The sequence below is a fragment of the Pyrus communis genome, chromosome 17 (genome assembly GCF_963583255.1).
Source record: "Pyrus communis chromosome 17, drPyrComm1.1, whole genome shotgun sequence".
Taxonomy (NCBI): Eukaryota; Viridiplantae; Streptophyta; class Magnoliopsida; order Rosales; family Rosaceae; genus Pyrus; species Pyrus communis.
The window spans coordinates 940,625-963,561 of NC_084819.1; the positions used below are offsets into that span (position 1 = coordinate 940,625).

Genomic DNA, 22,937 nt, shown 5'->3' on the forward strand with positions numbered 1-22,937 from the left:
AATAAATTCAATTATCCCCCTTTCTTCCAGATTCACCGTTTCTCTCTCTACCTTGCCTTTCTCTCTCTACAGACCACAGGTATGCCTTCTTCTTCTTCTCTGTATTTGTTGGAGGATTTTGGATTCTGGGTTTTGATTTTATTCGCTGTTTATTTATTTTTTTATTTTATTCTCCAATTTATGTGTTTTTTGTTCTTCTGGGTTTTCTGAAATTTATGTGTTTTGTGCTATATTAGTCTGTTTAATGCATGGTTTAGGAAAGATTTGGCTTAAAACGAGAGCAGTGGCGTTACAGCCGACCGCACTAAGTGGGATAAAACTTGGTTGTCGTAGTGTTCAATTTGAGGATACGAAAGTAAAATTGAAACCAGGGAATATACTGTCTTTAACTTTTGAGTGCATTCTGATTAAATTTGTTAAAGAATTTTATGATTGTTTTTAATTAGAATTTGTTGTAATTTTTAAGATGTTTGAGACCCCATTTTCTGTATGTTTTTTAAATGGTAATTTCGAAACGAGAAATTGAGCACCAAATCCAAGAACATAGTAAGAACCGGAATGAAAGCGAAAATCTGTTTATTTTAGATGAACTATCATGGGGAAATTTGGTGGTGCACTCAGAATTGGTCATCTTTCTTTTTTTTATTCAAGCGATATTCTTATTAGTATATGTTTTATGAACGTTAGGGTGTGAATCGAAGACTAGTGATATATCAGCCTGTTAGCATGAGTACACAAGGATCTAGTGCATATCGACAATGGAATCTAAGAAACGCTCAAAGGGGAGGCATGAGAGATTTGGACCTCAATTATCCGCCTCCTCGTGAGAACATGGTTCCGACTGGTCCATTGCGAATACAAGCTCAAGGAAGTGGACATTCTCAAGGACAAGCAACAACTGCTGCGCATCTTGTTGATGATGATGATGTTGTTGTAATATCACCAAGGAAATTTGAAGAAGTATGGTTTTAGATTTGAAGTAGGATGAATTTTATCTTTAACATTACATCTTATACAAAAAACGCTTAGAGTTGATTTCAATTGTCTTGTGTGTGTGAATTAATTGCAGGCGAGAAATAATGCTCGAAGAAATCAGTCTCAAAGAAACGGTAGAGTCATAGAAGGTTTTTCTGAAGGTGAGAATTCTTAATGGTTCTTTTATGCATGTTTGCAGTGTGCTTGCAATTCTTACATTATGCAAGCATAGAAAGTTCAGTGACAATTCACTGTTTCTTTACGTATATTTTTGATTTATGCCTTGTTCGGTATCTTGCTTCTGATATTTGTAAATTTTTAGTTAGGGTTCATACACAGTTCCACAACAATGAATGATGTTTGATGTACCATCCAAAGTTCGTTATGTCTTTTTTAAGTTTTCTTGGTTGCACTGACCTACTTATAATATACTATCGACAGAATTGACAAATTGGTGCCAACTTGGAGATCTTGGAGCTTTCAACTGGGAGCTTTCCTTCAATTTCGATTTCATCAACAAAGCAGAGGATACTGTAAGAAGCGTCCCTAAGTTATTACGATGCTATTTCCTTGATTTCTTATATAATCCTTTTGTTGTCTTTACTTCGTGTAGCATATTGACTACTTGTGCTGGACATATCTGATGAATTCTCGTTTTTAAGAGCTCATGTTGATGTTATGAGTTCTATTATCTAACCATCAGATTGGTTTAAGTTTCTGGAACTAACCTTGGAAGTTTCGGATGGCAGATACCTAGCGTTTCGGTGACTCCAATAGCGCCCCAGACCCAGAATGTGCCCCTGCCAGAGGCACCTACCCTTACTTGTGCAATATGCATGGGCCAGTTGATTGAAGAAACGTCAACAAAGTGTGGTCACATCTTCTGCAAGGAGTGCATCGACACAGCCATAGCTACTCAACACAAATGCCCTACCTGCAGGCATAAACTTAGAAAGCGAGACACCATCAGGGTCTACCTTCCAAGTAGCAGTTAAATGGATTTTTTACCTCCTAGCAGCGGAATTTTATAGGTGGTGGTGTAACTGTTCTTGTTTTTCTCAGTTTTGGTACAAATTCTCATTGACCAAAATGATTATTTCATAATCTCGCTCTTTCTCTCTCTCTGTCTCTCTAGTTTTTGACTGCATCAAACTAGAAGCTTTCTCTGCATATTTGTTGATTTATTCGATCCAAATGTTTGATATTTATTGAAGGTGACCACGCTCCTAATTTAGTCTAATCCATATAACCCTTGCTTTATCTTCGCGCAGGAAAAGGTCTGTATTCTTAGGCATTGCTAGTTGATCTGACAGATTCACACAGCGGTTCAGCTGCCCAAAGGTTGCGAATCTTAGGTTTCCAGTCGAAGACGTTGGTTTTTCAAGTCTCCACAGTTTCCGTTTTGAGCTTTCCTTCGATAGTTGTATGGATTTATTCAGTTGTTCCGCTGCTGGGATGGTTTCGGTTTAAGATTTAGTTTCGAAAACAGGCTTAGATGTTGTTATCCTTGGCTTCTTACATTTTGTTACAGGCAGAAGAACTGGGAAGGCTGCCACTGGTAGTTGTGGTTTTCCAACATTTTTTGTAACAACGTAATTTGGCCGTCGGTATAAATGGAAGTTTTGACAACAAATATTTTTTACCTGGTTTGAGCATGTTGAGACTAGACTTGTCAATGAATCGGATTTTGAACGAATACAATATCCAAGTTACTCAACTGACAATAGTAGAGTATGTTTCTCTCTCCTATATTTTGGATGCTATAACGTTGGTGTTGAAATTAATCATGTAATTTAAGTAGTAAAATTTTCAAATTATTGTGCGTCATTAACATGGGTTATCGGTAATAACATCCTAAATTTGACTATTTAACGGCATTTAAAAAAAAAGGTAGCCTTCAAGAAGTGCTTAAGTTTGAAACTTCTGTGATGTAGTTTAAATGAATTTAGTATACACTATCTTTACCATGCTTAAAAGAGCTTAAGTTCGAATCCTCTGTGACTTAGATAAATTTAAATTATGAAGAAGGAAATAATTTGAATTTGGAACGTAGTAGGTTGAAAGAGAGTATGTATTTTTTATACATATCTAATAAATATAATGAAGCCCAACTTTCTAGTAGCCGGCCCAATTCCTTAAGCCCATAATTTGCGGCGTCCCTTGTTTTTTTTTTCCGGTTAATATCCGCAGCTTTTCAATTTTGCAATTACTCTTCTCAAATTTTGAATTTCGCAGCTCCATTTCTGTGCACGCAGAGGGCGGGAGCGAGAGCGAGAGAGAAGAAGATGGAAGATCCAATTTCTTCTTCAGAACCCCTCGACCTTATCACCCTTCGGAGGTCTCACTCTCTCTCTCTCTCTCTCTCTCTCTCTCTCTCTCTCTCTCTCTCTCTCTTCCTTTTTATTTATTATCTGAATTATTGTGGTTTAATTTGGTAGACAAGTGAGAGAGCTGGAAGAGGTTCTCGACCAAGATAATATCTCAGAATTAAATCCTTCAGAGTCTCAAGATGTACTCAGAGACTGCGGCCTCCTCCTCCAGGTTTTCTCGAAATTTTGCCCACTTTTTCGTCCAATTTGCTACCATTCTTCGAATTTCCCTCACCCTCCTTATAATTCTGCAGAGCAGACTTGAACAGATAGTGTCGGAATGTTCAGATGTCGGTCTCTTAGAGGATCAAGATTATGGTAATTAACCCTTTAATCTCTCTGTGTTTGTGTTAAATTTTATTGGGCAGTCAATTTTCGTAAGTGGGTTTGTGACATTTGATACTGTAACTTACTGCACAATGTGATTTGTCCAATTTTTTGGTAGAAGCGTACTTGGGACGTTTCGAGCAGGAGCTCAACTCTGTGCAGGCTGAGAGCACCAAGGTCTCCAATGAAATCGAGGGTCTTATTCAAACGCACGAGAAAGGTGAAGATTCGGTGTGATGTTGCACGCCAATGTGCATTGAGACTTTTTGTATGGTGTTTTCTTTGTTTATTACTTTTTTTGACCTTTTCTTTTGTATATGCAGATTTTCATCAACTTGATATTGATCTTGCGCAGTTGAAGTGTTCGTTGGATTTTGTTGCAAAAAAGGTTGGGTTCTGTGGATGAAACATTATTAATGCTTTGATTCAGTCTTTGGTTGTATGACAAGTTGTGCCAGTCCATTTGGTTGATACAAATGAGTTTGAATGGAGATCTATAATTTGTTTTTCCTCGTGAGTCTGTGGATATACATGTTGAATTGGATTACAATTATCATACTGTATGATATTGTTATTTAGCTCTTTATTGAAATACTATGTGTAATCCTTTTTAACCACAGTGTTCCAGTTGTGCAAAGTTCCCAGATTTCTGTGTTGTAACTTGTAGGACTTTACGCTTTCTGTGATATCTTGTTGATTCTTTCTTAGTCCCTTTCTTTTTCTCACTTTTTCTCAACTAATCCTGCTTATGTATACGATATCTTTCTTCCCACAATTTGCAAAATTTTGAATCTATTTGGAAATCACATATGAAGTCTCTCAAGAGAATATCTGTGTCTCATTTGCAGGATCTGGAGAAAGAAAAGCGGGATGCAGATGTAAATTACATTAAAAACGGGAAAGATCAGTTGGATCAAATGAAGGTGAATCCAGACAAATTCGAGGTTTCATTAACCATCTTATAATATCATTCTGTTTACTTCTAGGGTGCTTAGATTATTATACATATGGACTTTTTGCGATTGTGTCTTGATTCTTATGTAAGGAGTTCGTTTATTTGACAAATTTCCATTACCCTTTCACCATTTTAAGATGTTATGTGTTTAACTTGCAGGTACTTGAACTTGAAAACCAGATTGAGAAGAGCAGTAAAATTTTGAAGTCTTTACAGGATTTAGAATATGAATTTAAATGGTAACTTGCCACTCTGTCCTTGCTTACCATGCATTATGTGTGGTGTTTTTATTTTATGATGATATAGTTATGAACTATTCTTTTATATCTTAGTTGATTTGTTTAATTGATGTAGGCTTGATGACACAGAAAAGATTGAGGATGAATTTACAGGTCTTAAGGTCATTTCTTTTGGGGAAAACTGTATTCGGTTGTCACTTAGGACATACATTCCAAAGCTAGAAGAACTTTTGCCCCAACAAAAAATTGCCGATGCCATTGGGCCTTCTCATGTGAATCATGAGCTACTTATTGAACTTCTGGAGGGGACTCTGGATTTAAGGAACGTTGAGGTATCACAACATGAGATTATCTCGACTTATTTTCTTCATGAGTATTGTTTTTCAATAGCGTTTATAATTAGAGGCATTACTTTAAACATCAAAGCAATTATAGGTCTTAATAATGTTAAAAAATCTTTGAGAAAGCTAATCATGCTTGATCCATTATAACGAACCTTGTAAGCATGAAATATATCTTGAGTTTTAAACTTTTAAAAAGTCAACCACTTTGCTTTCACTGGTTGTTTGTGTGGTCAACATCTTTTTATTTGTTTTTGTGAAATTTTGCGGACCAATTTTTCTGCAGACATAGGATTTACAAGAGTTTCCCAGTATCTTATCTCTTGAAAGATGTGCCCTTCCACTATACAACAATTTTGTATATTAGGAGTTTTGCCCTAGTTTGTACATAAAAACCAGCCATCGGTTCATTGTGTATCACCTTTTCTACACTTTTTGAGGGTGGTATACCCGTATTTGATATAAGGGCTACATCCTGGTCGATCTTTTAAGTGAATTGCTAATTCTCTTGGGTTTAATATAGGCATTATACTATAGATCTTTTAAATGTATTGCTAATGCTCCTTAATTTGTACAGATTTTTCCAAATGATGTGTACATCAATGATATTCTTGATGCTGCAAAGTCTTTGAGGTTTGTTTAGTATTTGTCTTATGATTTTGTAACATTTCATTGTTTCATTCTTGTTGTCATGGTTTATTTGTCTGTTGTTTCTCTTTTCGCTATTGCAATTGTTAGTGTTTCAATAATTAAATGGCATGTAGTAATTACAAATCATATAAAGATATCTTGATGGTTAGACGGGAAAATAAAGTATCAGATATTATCATGAACAGGGTTTTCCAATTCAGGACCTGGCAGACAGCTGACACTATGGAGCTGATCACGATTCACAACACACACACACCCTTACATTGCTGAGACATATTCTTGAACAGATTTCTCTTTCTATATGTTTTAATTGATTTAGTCTTTGATAACATATATATTTGTCTTAAGCATGTTCTCTTTTCATACCAAATGACTGGATAGTAGTTGCTGCCCTTGCTATCTTGATATACTTGTTGCATTGACTCATGTTTATTTGCTGTACATGGAAATGAAAATGTAAGGTTTATTTAAATATTTGTCTTCGTAAGTATAAATATAAGACAACCTTATATCTATTTACTTTCCCACCAGAAGGTGAGGTTTTGTAAAACAAAATTAACCAGCATGTTATTTAATACAAATCATGAAATCCACTTTGCAGTAAATCTTCATTGCAGTGGTTTGTAACAAAAGTGCAAGATAGAATTGTTCTATGCACCATGAGGCGACTAGTGGTAAAAAATGCAAATAAATCAAGGTGAGACTTCTTCCTTAACAATTTTGTCCATGTATGTTTTATGCTCTAAATAGTGTCCGACATAATTCAATTCAATGTTTTCACTAATTTTTTGTAATAATGTTTTGTAATGTTTTTGTTCTTGTCTCTAGTTTGTTTTCAAAGTCAAATGAGATGGGAGAGGGAGATGAGGGAGTTAATAAAGCTGTTTTAAAAATTAAAAGTGAAGAATTCCAAATTGTTTTTAGCCTTACAAACGATTATATCTGTTCTTTTTTGCTCTCCTTTCTCTTTCCTTAATTAAGACAATATTACCCACAGAGTAGTAAATCTTCAAATGTTTTGACACAAATATTATTCCATGCAGACACTCGTTGGAGTACTTGGATAGAGATGAGACAATAGTGGTTCATGTGGTTGGAGAAGTTGATGCATTCATTAAGGTTCCACAAGGTTGGCCATTGCTAAGTTCTCCACTGAAAATGATATATCTCAAGAGCTCTGATCAACGTTCAAAGGGAATTTCTTTAAGTTTTCTGTGCAAAGTTGAGGTCAGTGTACGGCTCCTTATCTCTCATATTAGGTCTCTGTGTCCTTCTGGTGTATGTAAGTTTCGTCCAGGAGTTTCTTATTAAGTTATCTTCAGTTTTGTTATAATATGGATGCCCACCTTTGAGTTATCTGCATCTCGGACCACAAAGTAATCAAAACAGTAGAAATTGTGGATTCATTTTTAAGCAGGTAAAACCCAAAATGTGCAAGAAGTATGTGTTAAAAAAAATGTAAACAACAAAAATAAGAAGACATTTACAACAGATAAGGTAGAATACAGAAATGTTGAGTTCATCGTTTACAATGCTGTTGCATTTCGACTCTGGGTAAATTTGAGTAACTTCATCAAATTGAGGGGAGTTGCAACTTGCAAGCATGCCTAGTGAGATTAAACAACAACAACAACAACAACAAAGCCTTGTCCCACTAAGTGGAGTTGGCTGTATGAATCTTATAATGCCGTTGAGCCTGGTGTTGTGCCTAGTCTTTCGTTAGCTCCAAGAACTTCATGTCTTTTCTTAGATTAAACTTTAGACAATTTTAGTTTTCTTTGGAATAATTGGAAGCTTATATAAAAACAAGTTAACAGATTTCCCACAAGTTTTATCATATTTTTTCGCACGGAAGAAAGGTCATGTATTCTTCTTATTGTCTCAACTATCGTCGTATCTATGCATTTTCTCTAGTTTTGCATTGTGCTTTCTAGTGGTTCTTTTTTGGTTCGTAGTGTCATCTCTGATGGTTTTGATGATTTAGGAACTGGCGAATTCCTTGGGTGTGCAAATTCGGCAGAGCCTATCAAGTTTTGTGGACGCAATTGCAAAAGTACTTGTCGAGCAGATGCGCGAACAACTCCATGCTGAGACTTCTCATAAATGACTTGTATTCTTATCGGACATGTAGTCAATTCTGGGACTTCAACATTTTAGTATTGTCTTTGTGTGCCCAAAATTGTCCTCAACTTATTTGGGATAAATAGGATATGATGCTTTACCGCAGGGGCAAAAAGCATGCACCATGGTGCGTGTTCGATCCTCATCAATTCCCCTTCTCCCTAACAATTAACCATTTAATCCACTCATGACATTGTTTGTCATAACAAATGTTTTAAGTAACAGAAAAAATAAATAGACATGGAAGGTAATTTGTTTCAGGTAACAAATGTTCATGCAGCTTCAACAAATAACATTACAAAGGAAAGGATTTAACTATTAGTAAATGAAACGTACACAGAACCAATCGAGAAAAGTGAAGAATTCCTGGATCGACGGAAATGGATGAACAACAAAACACAACATCATTAGCGTCGAAAAGCATTGCGCTCACTTGCTTCAGGCCTGCCTTGCAAATAATGTGTTCGGCGACGTACACTCTCCTCAATCGTTGAGCTTCCACCCTTCTCGGCACCATATACACTAGTTTGAACAGCATCCAAGAAATTCCTACCACCGGAGTTGCCAGCCCGTGTGGCTTCCTGGGCATCATTCTCCGCAGCCTTTTTCAGTCGTTTCCATCTTTGCTCTTCATGCAACTCAGCATCCATTTGCATCTCCTTTAGCCTAGCAGCTCGCTCTTCTTCTGAAAGTTTAGGAGCACCATTCCTACGCTTATAATGTGGTTCATTCCGACCTTTCACGGAATATTTTTCTACGTCTGAACTGTCATTTTTCCCCTTGACACCCCCTTGCCCATCCTCTCTGGCAACTTTTATGGAGTGATTCTTCTCACCCCTATGTGCTCTGTCACGTGACACATCTTCAGAATTTGAATGCTTAACATGGTTCTTCTCACTTCGACGAGCTCTTCTACCCGATTCATCTTCAGAATCTGAATTCTTAACATGGTTCTTCTCACTTCGACGTGTTTTGTAAAGTGATTCATCTTCGGAATCTGAATGATTAACACGCTTCTTCTCACTTCGATGTGCTCTGTAACGTGATTCATGTTCAAAATCTGAATGCCTAACTGGGTTCTTCTCATTTCGACCTGCTCTGTAACGTGATTCGTCTTCTGCATCTAAATGTTTAACATGGTTCTTCTCACTTCGCCGTGCTCTGTAACGTGATTCATCTGCGGAATCTGAATGCCTAACAGGGTTCTTCTCATTCCGACGTCCTTTGTCACGTGATTCATCTTCTGAATCTGAATGCTTTGCATGATTCTCACTTCTACGTGCTATTTTACGTGATCCATCTTCAGAATCTGAATTATTAGCATACTTTGATATCTTGCGATGACTACTCTTCCTCCTTTCCACTTCAACAGTGTCATTTTCTGAATCGGATGCTTGTTTGGATGATGAGTGCTTGCGGTGCTTGGATGTGTGATGGCGCTTCTTCCGAGGTTCCTTCTTGTCATCTTCTTGCTCCGAGGGCTTCTTTGCATCTACCTTTTATTGCAAAAAATAAAAATATGGTCAGCATAAACATACCAGCTGTAAATAAAATCTGGTGTTAAAAGGCCGTGACATTTTTTTCCCTTATTTCAATGTTTCAAACATTGTAGCTTGAATGTTTCTCTTAAACAAATCATAAGCATCCGTAAAACCCTGATAAACATAGCAAAAGACTCAAAACGAGCATAGTAATAAATTGCTAGTGTTTGCTGGGGGTGAAACGCATGCCCTGTGAACAGATAATCTTCTCAAGTAAAAAAATTGGAAACAATGAAGACTTGTAGACCTACCAAGAGCATAATCCAAAGGACAAAAAGGACTTCCTCTGAATAGAAGGCTAGCTATAGTGATGTAGAACCAGTATCGGATTCTAGGGTTTTGTAATTAGAAGGCAGAAAAGAGAGGTAGGAAAAGAAGAATTAGAAGGAGAAGATCGCAGGAAGAGAATAGGCTGCTTGCTTAATCATTCAAACCAGTCAATATTGAGTTACAAAGCCCCTATTTATAATAATCTAACCTCATAGCACAACAGGACAGTAATCGTAATCCCACTCAAAAAAGTAACGTAATCATAATCCTAGATGAAATAGTGGGCCACACATGCAACCAATCCCGCATCGAACATCAAGCGTGGAAGCTTGGTGTTATATTAAACCCGATAACTCAGACACGACATGGACAATGTTACATTAAACCTGGTAACTTGGGCATGGCACAAACCCATAGGACCCACAATCAAAACCCCCTCTGATACCATGTCAGATATTCAGAGAGACGGGCCAATGGCCCACCCTAACTACCCTGATACTATCCCAACTTAACCATATATTGTTAGGTGTTGCGTTTTATCACAAAAGACCTCGATGTTAGTAGGAGTAGAACCAATACACTTATATATTGTATTTAAATTCTCTCTCTTAGACCCTAAAACCTCAGCATCGAACCAAAATAGCATTGACGACTAAATTTTACATCTACAGTTTTGTTGTTTGTATTGAGAGAGGCAGAATTTTATGTAATTTGGACACTTTCAAATCATCAATTCATTTATAATTACTTTGTCTAACATAATAACTAATCTAATCTATTGTTGGTTAGAAAAGAAAAGAAAAGTACTGGTAAACATAAAAATTAGAACTTACAGATTTGCGAATCATGGCCATCTGGACAGGATTGTTTTTAATACGCGAAAGGGCTTCCTGCTCGCGCTGCCGGATCATAAGCAAAGGATCCGAGTGGAGCTTCCTCCAAGCATCGTTGGCAGATTGGGGCTTTTCTTCGAAGAGAGCTCCCGGCGCGGTTGGCTGCTGCTCCTGAATCAGTGGTCACAGACGAACAAAGGATCAATAGAGAACGCGACTATGTAATTGCGGTGCATTACAGAAGATAGATGCATACAATTGGGAACTTAAAGACTTGAAATATCATTATACCTTGGCGGGGGCGGCCGTAGAGGAGGAAGGCGGGTCTTCGGGCTTGGGTAAGTTAAAAGCATCGGAGCCGCCAGGGCGCCCAACGGACAATCCGGAATCGTACAAGAACTCTAATCGCTCTTGCTTTCTGCAATTAACAATCAATCGCAGTTGATTAGAGAATTAACTCGGGCAATTAAAAAAAAAGAACAAAAACCCTAACCCTAAAAGAAAACTGAAAGAAGGAAGAAAGAGAATGGAATTGCTTACGGGACGAGGCCGGCTTGCACCTGGAGAAGGCGGAACTCGGAACGCTCGCGCTCCTCGACGATCTGTTTGCGGAGCTCGTCCAACTTCTTGTCTTCGGCGTCGCGCTTCTGCTCCGCCTTCCAGACGTTCTCGATGTTCCGAAGGCTGCCTGTGTGCCATCCCTTCTTGTTCAAGAATTTTAAAGCCATTCTTCTTCTGCAGAGGAGGAGGAGGCGGCGGCTGATTCAATTTCTTTGAAATGATAAAATTTCTAACTCCCACACTCGCAATCAATCTTTCTTGTGCCTCACCCTTCTCGTTGCCGTATGTGTTTTGGAGAAGATATAGATCTTTTTATTTTTTCCAGAACCCCGGTTATTATTGTTCCAAATTTATATTTGGCCCTATGATGAATGAAATTCTACAGTTTGAAGGAATAAAAACAAAACTAGAACTCCAAATATTACACTATGACACATGTATTTTACATGAAATTTCATTTACTCCTTACGTTCTACTTTGTGACACGTGTAACATTTTAGAAAATAATTTTTGAAGAACCGTGTAATACAAAATGATTTTTACATTTTTAAGATATGAAAATATGCCAGATAGTTTAATCTGAAAATAAAGTATTAGAATGAAAACATTGAAAACGCGCTCCAAATAATATCTTAAATGCAATTACATATAGTTGAGTTTCTGTCATAAAACTAATTGGTAATATGGAGAGTAATCTAACATTTTATAAGTCATTCTAAAGTCTATTTTTTTCATCAATGTGAGACTCATTCTCAACACGCTTTCTCACATGTGATGAACTTTCAAGCCTAACACGTGGACAACTGTTTGGACTTGATTTTACATTGTCGGCCGCGAAGAAAATGTTATGCCACCCATTTTTTCGGTCGAGATTGAAAGTTTGGTAGGCCTAAAAGAAAAAGTTCAAGTTTCTGAGCCAAAAATCAACTCAGAAAATGATTCGTCAAAGGAGTGTTTCAATGACGAACAAGGCCGATACACAACTTCAGATGAAAAAACCACATCAATTGATATGGTAATTGGAGACGTGACCTTAGACGTCGAAACCATGACAGTCGATATGGTTATTGGCCATAAAGTCAACATGGAGAAAACCCATTTGGCGAAGTTGTTCAAGTTGAAAGCCGAAATTGGTGAAATAATTATGCTCAGGGGGCTCAATTTTTCAATGCATTTGGCAGCCGAAAATGAAAAATATTTCGCAAAGTCAAAAAGATTCAATCATTTTTTATTTGGCTCGGTGCAAAATCTGATTGAAAATTTTGATATAAAAAGATCTCGACTTGGAATAAAGCATCATTGGCCTCCTCTTGATTATGGTTCGGCCATTTTCATTTTCTTTTGCTAAAAAAAAAAAAAAAATTACTTTCTTAACCATTCAGCCTTTTAGATTGATGCATAAAAAAATAAAGGGGCAACATTGGTATAATTGGCGATCAAGTTTTCCTTTTAAACCTCGTCGAGAGAGATTATTTGCTGCGTTGTTGCATGTTTAATTCAATGAAGGACACGAGGTTTGATGGCTGGGATCTGTCGAATGATTGTTATTTGGTGATGGTTTTGCTGTTTTTTCTCGGCCATATGTTTTTCGCCAACCCTATTTGTGTGTCAAAAATCTGCTCGACACTCAGTATCTATTTCGCTGTTGTTGTTGAGGTGATCATCAGCAAGAATAAATGATAATGTTCCCACGCATGTCGTATCAACAGTAAAGTCTAGCCAAAGTGGTTTTGTGGCTCCGATCTTCAATAGAAAAAAAAAAAAAAAAAAAAAAAAAACAGAGATGACTCAGTGGTCATGGTTTTTGATGCGCTGCCTCAAAAAGAAGACAAATGAAAAGCTTAATGTGTGTTCGTGACTTGATGGGTGTTCGTCGATCTCGACAATATTTTTGGTCTTGTGTACTTCTCGACCGAGAAAATACCATGTTTATTTGTCGATAGCGGATGCAATAAATGGAAGTCGCTGAACTGGGCGTGAGGCCTATTCATTTTTAACCATCGCCGAAGAAGAATATTTGATGCCTTGCTGTTTGCCTAATTCAACAAGGCCTCGTGGTCTAGTGGTGTTTTCGCAATTGGGCTAGGATCCCCACAATGGAGATTTGGCTGAATAAAGAAAATTGAGGCTGGCTTTGGAGTCCGTGCCACTGAAAGCCTGCTTGAAAATGGAGTTTTCTCAAAAATTAGTCAGAAATGATCGGCCTCGTCTTTGAGTTTGATTGCTGATGAGGACAAATGAGGGGATTTCGATATATATATATATATATATATATATATATGTTGTGATTCCATTGAGGGTGCCAACCGAGCTCGGCGGTCGAAGACTTACCAAATGAAGTGAAGTGGTTTTTTTTTTCATAGTCGAGATATTTTTTTCTCACTGAGCTCGGCGGACAAGTCTTTGCCGAGTAGAATGAGGCTTGAATTGAAAAAGTTGATTTTGTTGCTGGCGAATGACTCTTGTGCCATTGTTGTTTGGTACAAACCGCGAGCTAGTGAGCTATAGGAAATTTTGAAGTAGTGTTTGGATCCGATTTTACATCATCGGCCTAAGCAATCGTGGCCGTTGGATGAGTAGAGTTTTAGACCGTTGGATAATAAAATGGTTGAGATGATTTTCAATTACTATTGAGGAATAATATTGTGGTTTTAATCATACTATTATCTCTTAATATATATTAGATTATCTAAGCCTAATATTAGCTATATCCAGCTGGTTGTTTAAAGATAAGTGATGAGGCAAATCATATTACCAACTTGGAGGAACAGTTCAAGCGGGTTTGGGATGTTTGTACGACTCATGCGGCAATACAAATTACGAATGAATTAATTTCATTTAAAATCAATGCTTGCATTAGATAAAGGTGAAATGATGCAGTAGGTGGATGATGGTGATCAGGATCACATCGCGACATTTGATTTGCAAATGGTTTGCATGGATGAGACGGCATGAAAAATGAGCTTTTTATGGTCACCACGTGGAAGTTTAATGAAGATTATTTGGAATGGTAATTCCAAATGCATGCACTTGGACGTGAATATGGGTCTAAACATTGCACGGTTATTTAAAATGCTATGGAAGAGTTCCATGTGCTTGTAAATTGATATGATTGCATGGTTATCATAGTGGGATGACAGTTATCAAAGTGTGTTGCTCATTTGGAATAATATTCATAGGAATATTATTTATTCCGATTGGATACTCCTAAGTCACGACAACAAATTCATAGCGTATTCATCAAGGCACGTCCCTATAAATACAAAGCGGCAGAGGACATTCGAGGGACCTCCAATTCAACACACAATTGCTCGGCACAAACCTCTCAAACATCTTGAGATTTTTTTTTTTTTTTTTTTTCCGCCGACACATCTTCAGTTTGGATAAACAACACTGTTGCCGTAGAATCAGCCAGTCGCGAAGCACCTTCAGTTTGGATAAACAGCACTGCGTCAAGGCCGACTGGTTATCTATCCAAGTCTCGGTCGAGAAGGATTTTCGAATCTTTATTGGCAGAGGTCATCTCATTAGGCTTCTCGGCGAAGTGAGCTGTTACCAGGTTACTACATTCGGCACCCTGAAAGTCGAATTTGATATTGAACTTCGCAGAACTAGCAGCCTTGTCTTCAGGCTCGAGAACCCGAAGGCTGAGATGTGTGCCTTCCTCGGCCGCAGTCGCAAGATCAAGAAGTCAGCAACGCGCTCAACGCAACATTAATAAATTTTACTCATCGGCCGACGAGTTGGCACGCCCCGCATCAACAGAAAGACGTAGTTAGCTCATTAGTTACTCGGTCTACGCGCCACGTAAGCTTTGTAATTTTTAGGATCAACAAGTAGCTTGGCAATTTATTTTCGCCGAGTTACATTTGTACTCGGTGAAGCAAGTATTAGTTGCATACTCGGTGGAATTTGAAACGGAGCTTCATAAGGGTTAGAATGCATGTTTTGTGGACTTCTTGAAGAATTAAATCATGTTCAGATGCATAATGCCAATATGTGGTTTCATGACAAGGGATTTCACATTTCACCTCGGTGATGGTTTTTGGGATGAAGTTGACAACCAAATGGCTTTCAACCAAATGGCCTTTGGTGGGATATGGTTTGTCCAAAAGCTTGAGATTACATAGTAATGACCTTCGGTGGCATTCGTTCGGTGGAAACTCAACTTCGGTCAAACGTCGTTTTATATTCAGGTTCTATGAATTGATTTCCATGGGGTTTGACTTTCATGGCCATGACCATAATATGGCTGCGTCATAGCCTCTCTTTATTTGGCCTAATGGCCAATGAATCAGTAAATTCCCAGGTACCATTTAAACAATGGGAGCAAAGCCTTGTATGGAGAATGAAGGCAGCAAAGAGAAACCACAACGCTGGCAGAATAGAGGTGATTTTATCCGGGGAACAAAATTTCTTTTTCGGCAATACGACGTGATTTTGCTGGCTACAAACGATTAATTTCCTTAACCATTCGGCTTGTGAGTCGAAGTTCAAGGAAACTGAGGGCAATGTTTGGATCCGATTTTACACCATCGGTCCGTGCAATCAAGGCCGTTGAGTGAGTATAACTCCACACCGTTAAATAGAAAAGTGAAGATAATTTTGTCAAAGGATAATATTATGATTTTTTATCATAATAATTATTAGAAGACAAAATTATACTAGCATTATATATCCAAGCAAGCGGTGCAGTTCAAATGAGATTGGGACTCTTGTCATCGGATTGGAGCAGCATGGGTTTGATCAGAATTGTTAGGATGCATGATCTTAATGCATGCATTGGATAATGATGAAGTAAAAAATAATGTGATGTGATAAAGACAAGTGAGGTGATATTGCAATCTGCTTGCAATTAGCTTTGCATGTTGAAGTGTGTGGATTTAGTTAACAGGGCTGGATTGGTTGTTTTAATATTAATGGAAGGCTATGTTATGGGGCTCGACACACGTGTTGAATTTCTATCAAGAAATTTAAGTTCACAAGGAGATCAAAAGGATTTGGTTTGGTCACTGATGGTATATCATGAATATTCCGATAGTATCACAGAAAGACGGGTGCAATTTGGAAAACGTATTGGCAGGTCGCAGCTAAAGAGTATGAAGGAGACCTCACTGCTATACATATAGATGATGTGCAACATGGAAAGCTCATCTAATTCAACACACAAACCGCCTTGCACAAACTTTCGCTCTACGCGAAATCTCTCAACAACCTTGAGATTTTTATTTTCTTTTTCCCGCTCGACACATCTTCAGTTTGGATAAACAGTATTGTAAAAAGGCAACTGACGACATCTTCAATTTGGATAAACAGCACTGGAGCCGTAGAATCAGCCGATTAAGGAGTACCTTAAGTTTGGATAAACAACATTGCTTATTGGCCGACTAATTACCTATCCAAGTCTCGGTCGACAAGGATTTTCGAGTCCTTGTTGGTAGAGGTCACCTCATCAGCCTTCTCGGTGAAGTGAGGTGTTACCAGGTTCCTATATTTAGCACATTGAAAGCCGAATTTGATATTGAACTTCGCAAAATTAGCAGCCTTATCTTCAGATTCTAGAACCCGAGGGCCGAGATGTGTTCCTTCCTCGGCCACAGTCGCAAGATCAAGAAGTCAGCAGCGTGCTCAACGCAACATCAACACATTTTACTCCTCAGCCGAGCTCGACCAATGAGTTGCCACACCCCGCACACAACCAAATGACATAGTTAGCTTATTAATTAATCGGTTTGCGTGCCACCTATACTTGGTAGTTTTTAGGTCAACAACAACACAGTGGGGGTGACGTGGAGCGCATGTGGCCATTTGGCTTCACACATGGGACAACCTACTCTGATACTATATATATATATATAAATTCGTCTTTGGTAGTAATGGTGGAATGAGGATCCCAAGGATCCTCAAATCACATCCATCCATCGTACATCATGCGGTTAAAAATCATTGTAAATTTTTTTATTTAAAATTGAACATAAACAGTATTTGACGAAAACTAGCCTCACGATGTACGATGAACGTATGTGATTGTAGGATCCCCGAGATCCTCACAAAGAGGATCTGGCGAGGATCCTCTCTTGTAGTGGTGACAAACGACAATAAAGGTGGTTGTATTGGTGGGATTTAGATGGTGACAACAATGAAGTAATGGTGGCAATTGCCCTATACTTCGTTGTTGTTGTTGTTTTTTTTTTAACAGAAAAAAAAAAAAAAAAACAAACAAACAAACGAAGTGCATGGCAATGACTACATAGTGGTGGTGGCAAATAATGGTTGTGTTAACAATGTTTGTGAAAATGGTGGTTGAGAGGTGGTGGGAATGATGGTGGCAGAGAACGTGGAGGTGATGGTAATGGGTTGAAGAATGTGATCATGGTGGTGAGAGGTGGTGGTGGTGGTGGTGGTAATAATTGTAGTGGTGGTGGCCTCAACGGTGAGACGATGGATGTAGTTATAGCATAGTGACATACATGATTTTTTATTAAAATTCAAATTTTTTTCATAGTGTATCTTTTATTTTTTTTTTATTTTAGAAACTATTTTTGAAAAACAAAGAAAACATTAATTTCATGTTTTATAGAATTTGGCTAAACATTATTTTATGAGTTTTTTGTTTTTTAAGTTTATTTTCACAAAATAGTTTGTCAACGCATTTTCACCGTTATTGTATTTGCAAAATGAAACCTTATTTTGCAGAACGTTAACGAACCTTGATGGTGAGGCACGATTCGTACCCACTATACAAACCGGGTTCTTATCATTGATGAACAATTCACTTGTATTCTCAATGGTACGTCTGATAAGGATTATCAGAAATTCAATTGTTTTCTTGACGAAGATTTTTTTATTTTATTTTTTGGGTCATAATGAAGACTTTTTAATATGAAATGAGCAATAAACGCAGAGGGAGGAGGAAGAAGGGGAAGTACAGTTTTACTCCTTACCTAACGGATAGTTAATGGAAAGATTATTTTTGGATTAAATTTGCTAACAGACTCCATTATAAGGGTATAAATTTTAATTTTTTTTTTTTTACCACGAGATTATCTTCCAATTATCTTATCACCACAATGACCATTTATCCGATTAAGCCTAAAAGAAAAGGTGAACAAGAGTCGGAAGCCAAACAACAAATAATCACACTAGATGAATCACTTGCAAGCTAGAGATACCATGTGTGTTTATCATTTGCCTAAGAACTAACATTATGTTTGGATGAAGAAATTTAAGATTACTAAGAATGACGGAAATTGAATTGACGGGATTTTATTTTCTAGAATTTGTGAATTTTCTTGTTTGGTTAACCTAAAAGAACAATGGAATTGATTACGAAATTTGTTATTTTAAGCTCTCAATTATAGAAATTGGGAAATGACACATGTTTACATGGAATTTAAACTTGGGAATTGGAGGTCTCAAATTCCAAGTTTTTTTTTTTCACGCGGAAATTCTAAATTCCCATGTTTATGAATCCAAACAAGGGAATTAGTGCATGACAATTTACAAATTATGACTTTTATTCAAATTCTAAGTTTATTTCCCCCATCCAAACATAGTGTAACAGTCTATTTGGATATGGTAAAAACGCACAAAATTTTAATTAATTTTGGAAATTTAGGATGGGAAAGCAATTTTCCCTTGTTTGAGAACTTGCCGCGAGAGAAAAGGAAAATTTGAAGGAAAAAAAACGTGGAAACCGGGGATGAAGCTTTCCAAGTTCAATTTCTGTCTAAAAAGGTGTAATTTCCCAATTATTACTTTAGTCTAAAGAAGCTGGCAAAATTGCACTGTAGAAATGAACAGTGTTTTGGACCACATTTCAGTTTATTTACAACACTGCCACTGAATCTCTCGACTTTTGATCCCCGTGTGTGAGCAGTGCTTCAGCCAAAACAGGTGCTCTCTCCAGTTTTCATCTCTTCCATACTCAAACCCTAGCCGCTCCACCTCTCTCTCTCATCTCCTTTCGTTAGGTCCACTACAACTCAAAACCTCGACAAAACACAATTCCCCTTCTGCAAAAGGTCGAGAGTTTTCTCTCTCTGAGAATTAAAAAATGTGAGCTCGCTGATCTCTCTGAGAAACCATGGCCTCCATTTTTGTCAAAAACCAAACTCAGGCCTTGAGTCCACAAAATCTGGAGAGCTTTCTCTCTCGCTTTGCTCTCTATGTAAGCCCGAGAGAAATTCCTTGGAAACATCACGCCTGCAAACGAAGTTGCAGGCCCACACACCAGCAAACTCCATCTGAAAGCCGAACAATCCAAAGGTAAATCCCTTCGAACTCTTCGATTATGAATATCCATCGTCTTCCACCTCATCTTTTTCTTCTGTTACTGCTTCGACCAGTAGGGATACTTCAGGCGGTGCTGCTGTTGCTTCCGGCGAAACATCACCACAGAACCACCATCATTCACTTTGTTCTACTCAGGACACACAGGCGAAGGCCTTTCACTGTGCAGTCAGTTCTAAAATGTCCGGTCTTTCTGTGACGGGTTATCGAGTTCTTGCATCGGGTCGTTCAAACGAGGCATTCAGGTATTGTATTTATTTGATTAATTAATTAACTATTTATTGATTATATGTTTTGATTTCTTTTGGGTTTTTTTATTTTCGTATATTTCTGTTTTTCTTTAATAACTCTGGAATTTGGATTTTTGAGTTTTGCATTCATGCAACCTTAGGCTTCTGGGTTTGTTGTTTTAGAGCTAAAGAAGATAATTTAAATATAATTTGAATCATTGAAGTCATCACTCTCGCCTCTCTGTCTCTCTCTCTAAACAATTTCCAATTGGTTTTTAGAGAGAGAAAGTGGCAGCAGCAGCAGTGGGGAAGGAAGAAGAACTATTCCTGTTTCTGTGATCCTGCCATTCGAAGCTCTGGAGTTTGGCTTTGGCTCCGTTAGCTGTTGAGGTAATTATTAATCCATGCCTGGAGAGGGTGACAGTGAGAGAAATTGTCGGGATTGCTGGGAGATAAAGAGAGAGGGAAGAGTGGGGGTGGTGAACAGTGGCAAGTTAGGTTCGTGTATGCGGGATATGTGGAATAAGAATTCATTTGAGAGTTTTAGGTCTTTTTCAGCGTCCCTGTTTAATTTCTAGATTTGTGGTTTTCGATTTGCAACTGGATTTTGTGTTTTGGATTTTTTTTGTTTTGTGATTTTGGGGGTTATGTCTGCGTGCTTCGATCTTGCGTCTGGTTGTCTAATTTGATTTGGTTTTTTCTTTCAGGAAGCGCTGATCATCAAATTTTGGAGCTGTTGTGTGCGGCGTTGGTAGCCCTTTTGTGCTGAGGGTATACAATTTTTTGTTTTTCCCTTCGAGTCTTTTGTTAAGATTTTTTTTTTTTTTTTTGGTGGCCTTTGGTATGCAGATACAACTTTTGTTTAAATTTTTGTTTTTTCAAATTTTGGCTATTTTGTTTATGTGTTTAGATGCTCAGTGTGGGTTTATGGTATAGTTTTCCTTTTATTTTCAGGAAACGGTGCTTTTTGTTTTCTGGAACCGCTTGTAGAGCACACTACTTGAGGATCTCAGATCGAAGGTAAAAGGTAAAAGGTAAAAATCTCTGGCTTCCTTTAATGGTGTAAGCTTGCACGAAAGAGAGAAACAATAACCAAAATTTTATCTGAAGAGAACCAAGAATTTTGAAGCCAATTACATTGGCTTAAGAATTTCTTAGGATAGAACTTGCACTCGATCGACAGTTTTATTTATTTGCCTCTGTTTTCTTACTCGGAAAATATTATTTCCAGCCCTCAAAGCCAACCAATTGAAATTTCTGTTCGGGCAACAACCAACACATAATTGTAATAAAAAAGTAGCGAGAAGAAGAATGTAATACAGAGACACATGCATGTGGAACTTCATTGCTAGATTTTATTATTTATCATAACTCAGTAAAGAAAAATTACAGACGCTGCCTTCATAGGTTTAGGGTTTTATTTTAGATAAATTGCAGTGCACTGTCTGTGCTAAAAGTTTTTGGATCCAAAGCGGTCAGGATGCTAATTTATAAAGAATTTTTCTTTAAATTTTTGTGTTCTTTTGTGATTTCATTTTATCTGAATTATTCATTTAATGTTTGAGATGCACTACCTTGCAGAGTATTGTTCTCTTTGGGCTATAACAAGAAATTTGATTGTGCAGATTGTATTTGTTTTGGGATCTATAAAAGGATATTACAAGGAACATATATTGGCTGTTGATACCATACTTGGATTCTAAACTCTCCAAAGCTGCCTTCATCTGGGTTATTTTCTCAACATTCTCTTTTTCGTTTACGGTTGGTTTCGTATACCATTGCAAGTGTTAAATTTGTGATTTGTTGTTTATGTGGTGAAAAAATAGGATGCTAGAACAATTCAGATTATTTATTTGTTACACGAAAAAAAACTTTTAGAACTCCCGGTAGAAAGAGATTTCGCTAACGAAAAAGTGTTATTTTTTTGTGAGACTTAAGAGGTTACCTTCTCCAAACGCATAAATGGACTTTTGAAGAAGGCTTTTGACCTCTCTATCCTCTACGACGCTGAAGTTGCTCTCATGATCATCTTCTCTCGCTTTGGCATGGCCTGCCAATTTGCAAGCCACGAGTACATTTAATTAACAAATAATTCAACTAGCTAGCTAGGTTTGATGATCATCTTTTCAATTAATATTGTTTTGCTAACGTGTAATGCAGCATAAATAGGACCATTTCCATGTATAGAGGTAAAGTAGGGTTGCCTGAAATCAAACAACTTAATTTTGTGTTCCAATATCACAAAGAATGGTGCAGGAATTTTCATATTTGGGTAGATTTTTATGAATTGTTCTCGAGCTAAAGGTTGAAATGATCTTATTCACTTTGATCTTTTCTAGAAGCTATTTGTTAATGGTTGTTAACTTGGCTAAATGAGTTTTGCAAGCTACCATTTTGTTTAAATGTAGAAACAAAAACTAATATCCATGAAAAGAAAGATGAGTTACAAGGAAAGATAGGATATCCGTTTAAGCTTGACTGAAAGTTAGAGTGTAATGCTTGGTGATCATCTATTGCTACAAGAAGAAATTAAAAAAACTTTGTTATTTGATTCTCCACATTTTCATTGCTGATTCATCTATGAACAGTTAAATTTTGCTTTGCCTTTATTAATCTTGAGTTCACTCTTTTCTATTGTTATTATATATTGTTTTCAATTATATAATTGCAGCTTTCAAAAGAGGAAGATGGGTATTTTTGTTTGGAGAGAGAGGGGGAAGATAGTTAGAGAGGTGAATTATGTTGACAAATGGGATGGTGGATTATAATGTTGTATTAATTAGAATGTTAGGATTTTGTATCATGTTGTGTGAGTTAATGTTTTCTGTTCTATGTTGTGAATGATTTTGCATTCATAACTGCCAGGTTTTTGCCCCAGTGTTTATATGTGATGCATCAACATTTTTTTTACTTAAAATAACCCCAAGGGTTTGGCCTTTCTGTATTCTCATATAGCATTCAACCAACAACATGCCATTAGGTCTCCGTTCTCTACACAAACTAAAACAAATATTAAGTCCTTTGAACACCCAAATTCAAAACCAATAAGTAATGATAATTACATTATTGTCTTTCCCAATACACAACAAATTGGAACAAAAACTACATATATATATATATATATATATATATATATATAACACTTCCATATGCTTATTTTTCTTTCTTAGATGAAATTATCCATATGTCAAATCAACCATAGTGGATAATTTCACTTCATTATATATAACAC

The 22,937-nt window shown here is 37.2% G+C and overlaps 2 protein-coding genes across 4 annotated transcripts; one reads left to right on the forward strand and one right to left on the reverse strand.

Moving 5' to 3' along the window:
- Positions 1 to 3,200: 3,200 nt before the first annotated feature.
- Positions 3,201 to 8,124, forward strand: LOC137722970 (uncharacterized). 3 transcript variants are annotated; one of them, XM_068462107.1, is made up of 12 exons: positions 3,201 to 3,313; positions 3,414 to 3,516; positions 3,599 to 3,662; positions 3,790 to 3,891; positions 3,995 to 4,059; positions 4,520 to 4,615; positions 4,786 to 4,865; positions 4,981 to 5,197; positions 5,784 to 5,839; positions 6,459 to 6,554; positions 6,901 to 7,084; positions 7,842 to 8,124. In XM_068462107.1, exons 1-12 carry the CDS (start codon positions 3,261 to 3,263, stop codon positions 7,962 to 7,964), a joined length of 1,239 nt encoding a protein of 412 aa, XP_068318208.1. In that variant the 5' UTR covers positions 3,201 to 3,260; the 3' UTR covers positions 7,965 to 8,124. The 3 variants fall into 3 exon arrangements, with proteins under 3 accessions (XP_068318208.1, XP_068318210.1, XP_068318209.1); XM_068462109.1 differs by having other exon boundaries at positions 4,520 to 4,594; XM_068462108.1 differs by having other exon boundaries at positions 3,793 to 3,891.
- A 97-nt stretch (positions 8,125 to 8,221) lies between these two features.
- Positions 8,222 to 11,529, reverse strand: LOC137722969 (uncharacterized). Its single transcript, XM_068462106.1, has 4 exons — positions 11,163 to 11,529; positions 10,914 to 11,040; positions 10,623 to 10,793; positions 8,222 to 9,474 (listed from the first exon to the last, which is right to left on the reverse strand). Exons 1-4 carry the CDS (start codon positions 11,348 to 11,350, stop codon positions 8,386 to 8,388), a joined length of 1,575 nt encoding a protein of 524 aa, XP_068318207.1. The 5' UTR covers positions 11,351 to 11,529; the 3' UTR covers positions 8,222 to 8,385.
- Positions 11,530 to 22,937: the final 11,408 nt, after the last annotated feature.